The sequence below is a fragment of the Carassius carassius genome, chromosome 46 (assembly GCF_963082965.1).
Source record: "Carassius carassius chromosome 46, fCarCar2.1, whole genome shotgun sequence".
In the NCBI taxonomy this organism is placed as follows: domain Eukaryota; kingdom Metazoa; phylum Chordata; class Actinopteri; order Cypriniformes; family Cyprinidae; genus Carassius; species Carassius carassius.
The window spans coordinates 26,433,237-26,440,286 of NC_081800.1; the positions used below are offsets into that span (position 1 = coordinate 26,433,237).

A 7,050-nucleotide genomic window follows, 5' to 3' on the forward strand; every position below is an offset into this window, starting at 1 on the left:
CTGATTCAAATGATTCGCGATCCCCAAACTCACTCAAATGATTCGCGAACCCGCTCTGAACTTCCGAACTGATTCAAATGATCCGCGATCCGCTTCGAACTCCCAATCTGACTCAAATGATTTCGTGAACAGTGCTAATGTAAATTTGTAAATATGAGGCGTTTGATGATATTCTGAAATGCTTATCTGAATTTGAATCTGTAATTACAATTCTTTATGAGTGATATTAATGTAAATTTGTAGATTTGAAGTACTTGATGTTCTGAAATGTTGATCTGAATGTTAATCTATGTATTCACATGAGTGATATTAATATGGATTTGTAGTTTTGAGGTACTTGTTGTTGTTCTAACCCTGATGGGAATTTAGATGAATCTGTATATTTGCATTATTTATTAGTGATAGATTAATGTCATTTTATAATAGACTTATTTTGTAATATGTAGATGAAACTCTATTTTCAGTATTTATGAGATTAAATGGTTGGTGTTTTAAGGTTGATTTGTACATTTAAAGCCTTGAATATTTGAAATTACAGTAGCATTCTTTCAATAATAGTAATTATTTTTGTTAATATAAATAAATGACTAGTTCTATGCACTTTGGGTGAGCTTTTTTTCAGTATTCATGGGCGACTTTTTTATGTGAATTACATTTTAGGGTCTTGATGTTTGTCAATTATATGAAATATTTAATCCGGAAAGGAAAAAAGAAATAATCATGAATGAACTCCTAAATGGTTCACTATAAAACCTTTTTCCTGGTTACATAGAACCCTAAAGGGTTCTTTTGATTGAACCATTAAAAAGGGTTCTATATTTACGTAGCGCCTGATAGAACCTTTTAAGGTTCTATATAGAACCTTTTCTTCTAAGAGTGCAGGTACTTTTATCCAAAGCAACTTACAATGCATTCAAGGTGCACAGTTCTTGCTTTCCTTGGGAGTCGAACCCACGACCTTGGTGTTGCTAGCACCATGCTGTACTCTTTTACAGGGGTCATGTTGCTTAAAAGAAGATTATTTGGTGTATTTGGAGCTTCTATGGACAATCAGAAATACAGCAAACAACACAGACTGAACAAAATCTAGTAGAAAAAAAGAAACTAAATCCACAGATGACTGTCTGCTTGAAATTTAATTACTCAAACCACAAGAGTTTCATCATTTGTTTCTTTATTTAAAGATACCATGTCTCATTTTTTTCAAGCAAAAGCAAAATACAGCTACAGAACAGTGAAATATTCATTTTCACAACAATAAACTAAATCATCTGTGAAGGAATGCATTTAAAAAGATTGTAAATACAGAAAAACAAATCTTACAACAAAATATTGTTTCATAAATTCTAAAATTATATTATATGATGCATTTATTCAACTACAAACGAATTAAAACAGCACATTTGTAAGAGATTGATCGCTTTAAACTTGTGACCTGAAATTCAATTATTTATTTAATATAAACTCGTAATTGATTTGATAAAATGATATGTTATACAGCAATGCATTTTATGATTTTAAATCCTAAAACAGTTGGGTCCAAATGTCTGAGACCACTAGTAAAAATATTTTGAATACATTTTTTTATATAACAAATTGAGTGAATAGTTTAATTGAAGCGTGAGAATGCCTGATGATCATGTTCTCCAGCATGATTGGAGATCATCTGGAGCTTAAATAAATATAAATCAACCACGACAGCACGTTCTACTGTGCGTTACTTCAGAAACACTGCAGGGTGACAGTGTCAATTATAAACAAGTATCTGTCCCTGAGTTTTCTAATCTAATTTCTAAACACATACAGTACAGGACAGCATGATCTCAGAGCGAGCTTAATCCTCAGTCTTCACATTCATCGTTAACGAGCTTCACCGTTACTTTACTTAGCATCCATGAAGTAAGGTCACATCACAGGATTCTCAGGGCTCTTTGTTTTATGAGTGAATCACATGAAAACATGTCAAGGTCATATTTCTATGAAGGATAAAAAAAATGTAATTTTGACCTTTTTATCTTGCAATTCGGCAATTTTTTCTCAGAATTCTGTGGCTGAAACAAAAAACTATTGTGAGATTTAAACTCAGAATTGAAAAATATTAAATGAGTATTGTGAGATATAAACTCAGAATTGCAAGATTTAAAGTCAGAATTTCACATTTTAAACACAGAATTGTGCAATCTAAACTTAGAACTGCATGATTAAAACTCAGAATTACCAAATGAAAACTCAGAATTATGGGATTTAAAATCAGAATTGCAAGATTTAAACAAGACTGCAACATTTAAACTCAGAACTACAAGTTTTAAACTCAGAATTACGGAATGAAAACTCAGAATTACATGACTGAAAGAGGATTGCGCGATTTAAAATCAGAATTGCAAGATTTAAACAAGACTGCAACATTTAAACTCAGAATTACAAAATGTAAACTCAGAATATTGAGATTTAAACTCAGAATTACGAGATTTACACACTGAATAGCGAGATTAAAATACATAATTGCAGAACATTTTTCTGCACAACTCCAGAATTGTGATATAAAAAGAATTGCGACATTTAAACTCAGAATTGCGGTTATTCTTTATTGTAATTAAACAATACAGTGATTTAAAATAAATAAATAATTGAAATCATCTTAAAGGCAGTACAACGAATGATACAAATGATATATAAATAAATACTTCACAGTTTAAATAATCTTTTTGCATAGCAGTCACGAGAACTGGGGGGATTTAAATAAATTACTTTTATGATCATAAAAATTGTGATATTCCTAAAAATCATTTTGGTATTCCTTTCATTTTCTTCAGATTTTTTTTGGGTGACCTGATATGATGATGAAATTCACTCTGTTCATACTGAAAAAAAAAACTCAGATTTATGAGATTTAAACTCTGAATTGCAAGATTTAAACTCAGATTTATGAGATTTAAACTCTGAATTGCAAGATTTAAACTCAGAATTGCATGATTTAAACTCAGAATTATGAGATTTAAACTCAGAATTGCAAGATTTAAACTCAGAATTGCAAGATTTAAACTCAGATTTATGAAATTTTAACTCAGAATTGCAAGATTTAAACTCAGAATTATGAGATTTAAACTCAGAATTGCAAGATTTAAACTCAGAATTATGAGATTTAAACTAAGAATTGCAAGATTTAAACTCAGAATTATGAGATTTAAACTAAGAATTGCAAGATTTAAACTCAGAATTATGAGATTTAAACTAAGAATTGCAAGATTTAAACTCAGAATTATGAGATTTAAACTCTGAATTGCAAGATTTAAACTCAGAATTGCATGATTTAAACTCAGAATTATGAGATTTAAACTCTGAATTGCAAGATTTAAACTCAGAATTGCATGATTTAAACTCAGAATTATGAGATTTAAACTCAGAATTGCAAGATTTAAACTCAGAATTATGAGATTTAAACTCAGATTTATGAGATTTAAACTCAGAATTGCAAGATTTAAACTCAGAATTATGAGATTTAAACTCAGAATTGCCAGATTTAAACTCAGAATTATGAGATTTAAACTCAGAATTGCCAGATTTAAACTCAGAATTGCAAGATTTAAACTCAGAATTGCAAGATTTAAACTCAGAATTATGAGATTTAAACTCAGAATTGCAAGATTTAAACTCAGAATTATGAGATTTAAACTCAGAATTGCAAGATTTAAACTCAGAATTATGAGATTTAAACTCAGAATTGCAAGATTTAAACTCAGAATTATGAGATTTAAACTCAGAATTGCAAGATTTAAACTCAGAATTATGAGATTTAAACTCAGAATTGCCAGATTTAAACTCAGAATTGCAAGATTTAAACTCGGAATTGCAAGATTTAAACTCAGAATTATGAGATTTAAACTCAGAATTGCAGATTTAAATTCAGAATTGCAAGATTTAAACTCAGAATTGCAAGATTTAAACTCAGAATTATGAGATGAAAACTCAGAATTGCAAGATTTAAACTCAGAATTATGAGATGAAAACTCAGAATTGCAAGATTTAAACTCAGAATTATGAGATTTAAACTCAGAATTGCAAGATTTAAACTCAGAATTATGAGATGAAAACTCAGAATTGCAAGATTTAAACTCAGAATTATGAGATTTAAACTCAGAATTGCAAGATTTAAACTCAGAATTATGAGATTTAAACTCAGAATTGCAAGATTTAAACTCAGAATTATGAGATTTAAACTCAGAATTGCAAGATTTAAACTCAGAATTATGAGATTTAAACTCAAACTTGCAAGATTTAAACTCAGAATTATGAGATTTAAACTCAGAATTGCAAGATTTAAACTCAGAATTATGAGATGAAAACTCAGAATTGCAAGATTTAAACTCAGAATTATGAGATGAAAACTCAGAATTGCAAGATTTAAACTCAGAATTATGAGATTTAAACTCAGAATTGCAAGATTTAAACTCAGAATTATGAGATTTAAACTCAGATTTATGAGATTTAAACTCAGAATTGCAAGATTTAAACTCAGAATTATGAGATTTAAACTCAGAATTGCCAGATTTAAACTCAGAATTATGAGATTTAAACTCAGAATTGCCAGATTTAAACTCAGAATTGCAAGATTTAAACTCAGAATTGCAAGATTTAAACTCAGAATTATGAGATTTAAACTCAGAATTGCAAGATTTAAACTCAGAATTATGAGATTTAAACTCAGAATTGCAAGATTTAAACTCAGAATTATGAGATTTAAACTCAGAATTGCAAGATTTAAACTCAGAATTATGAGATTTAAACTCAGAATTGCAAGATTTAAACTCAGAATTATGAGATTTAAACTCAGAATTGCCAGATTTAAACTCAGAATTGCAAGATTTAAACTCGGAATTGCAAGATTTAAACTCAGAATTATGAGATTTAAACTCAGAATTGCAGATTTAAATTCAGAATTGCAAGATTTAAACTCAGAATTGCAAGATTTAAACTCAGAATTATGAGATGAAAACTCAGAATTGCAAGATTTAAACTCAGAATTATGAGATGAAAACTCAGAATTGCAAGATTTAAACTCAGAATTATGAGATTTAAACTCAGAATTGCAAGATTTAAACTCAGAATTATGAGATGAAAACTCAGAATTGCAAGATTTAAACTCAGAATTATGAGATTTAAACTCAGAATTGCAAGATTTAAACTCAGAATTATGAGATTTAAACTCAGAATTGCAAGATTTAAACTCAGAATTATGAGATTTAAACTCAGAATTGCAAGATTTAAACTCAGAATTATGAGATTTAAACTCAAACTTGCAAGATTTAAACTCAGAATTATGAGATTTAAACTCAGAATTGCAAGATTTAAACTCAGAATTATGAGATGAAAACTCAGAATTGCAAGATTTAAACTCAGAATTATGAGATTTAAACTCAGAATTGCACAAATTTAAAACTCAAAATTACGAGATTTAAACTCAGGGTAGCAAGATTTAAAATCAGAATGCGCGATTTTAACTCATAATTGCAAGATTTAAACTCAGAATTATGAGATTTAAACTCTGAATTGCGAGATTTAAAATCAGAATGCGCGATTTAGCCACAGAATTACAAAATTTAAAATCACAAGATTTAAACTCCAGAATTGCGATATAAACAGAATTATGAGATTTAAACACAAAATTATGAGATTTTAACTGTGAATTGGGATATAAACTTAGTTTTGCGGTGATTCTTTATTGTAATTAAACAATACAGTGATTTGAAATAAATAAATAATTGAAATCATCTTAAAGGCAGTACAACGAATGATACAAATGATATATAAATAAATACTTCACAGTTTAAATAATCTTTTTGCATAGCAGTCACGAGAACTGGGGGAAAATAAATTAAATAAATTAATTTTATGATGATAAAAATGGTGATATTCCTAAAAATCATTGTGGTATTCCTTTCATTTTCTTCAGATATTTTGGTTGTGACCTGATATGATGATGAAATTCAGTCTTTGTTCAAACTGATCATATGTATTGCTGAGGTTTCTGGGTTTTGGAGGCTGAATTCATGTTTTTGTGTTTCTCGGCAGAATCTCCAGGACACATGGCCGATGCTTCTGAAATGATGGACACAGAGGAAAACAAGAAGAAACTGTAGAGTTTTTATATATATATATATATATATATATATATATATATATATATATATATATATTTTGCATCAGTTTTTGTTTTAATATTTTCTATTTTAAATTTAGCTAAAGTTTAATTTTTTATTGTGTGTTTTAGACAGTTTTCAAAATATAGTTCTATTTAGTTTTTTTATTTATTTTAGTTTTAGTTATTTCAATAAGTAAAGTTAAACTAACTTATAATGAGAAATGCTGTCTTGAAAAAATAGCGGCAATAAAAAGTTTATTATATTTTAATTTATATCAATTATTATTTCAAGTAATGAAACCCAGTGATATTTTGGTATCACTGTTATTCTATATTATAGTTTTTATTAATTAATAGAGTTTATATTTTAATCTTTTCATTTTAGTTGAAGTTTTAGTAATTTTATTGTGTTGTTTTGTTATTTTTACTACTTTTATACAGAGGTGGAAAGAGTACAAAAATATTCTACTCAAGTAAAAGTACCATTACATTAATGAAATTTTACTTAAGTACAAGTAAAAGTACCAGTCTAAAAAATCAACTCAAGTAAAAGTAAAAAGTAGCTCATTTAAAATTTACTCAGAGTAAAAATTACTTAGTTACATTTTAACAGTGGGAGGGAGTCAAAAATGGGACAGGCCAAGGGTGTCAAACTCCTGCACAGTCCTGCACAGTTTAGATATAACCCTAATTAAACACACCTGATCCAGCTAATCTAATCATTTAGGTTTATTTGAAAACTACATGATATGTGTGCTGGAGCAGGGTTAGAACTAAACTATGGCTATGGCCCTCCAGGAACTGAGTTTGACACCCCTGGGATAGGCCTATTAATCTCAAACTAGTTGTTTTTAATTAAAGGAATCAGTTATTTAGAATAATAAAACATTTGGGCTGTTACCAGGCAAATC

The 7,050-nt window shown here is 28.6% G+C and overlaps 1 protein-coding gene across 2 annotated transcripts in view; it reads right to left on the reverse strand.

Annotated features, from left to right (window-relative positions):
* Window positions 1–2,563: 2,563 nt before the first annotated feature.
* LOC132129668 (PRELI domain-containing protein 1, mitochondrial-like) overlaps window positions 2,564–7,050 on the reverse strand; it is a 9,657-nt gene continuing 5,170 nt past the window's right edge. Inside the window, exons 6-7 of one of the 2 annotated variants that reach the window (XM_059541311.1) lie at window positions 5,967–6,096; window positions 2,564–2,829 (exon numbers count right to left, since the gene is read on the reverse strand). In XM_059541311.1, the coding sequence (XP_059397294.1) occupies window positions 6,005–6,096 (92 nt within the window). In that variant the 3' untranslated portion in view covers window positions 2,564–2,829; window positions 5,967–6,004. Of the gene's footprint in view, window positions 2,830–5,658; window positions 6,097–7,050 lie in introns of those variants that run through there. The other variant, XM_059541310.1, reaches the window with a different exon arrangement.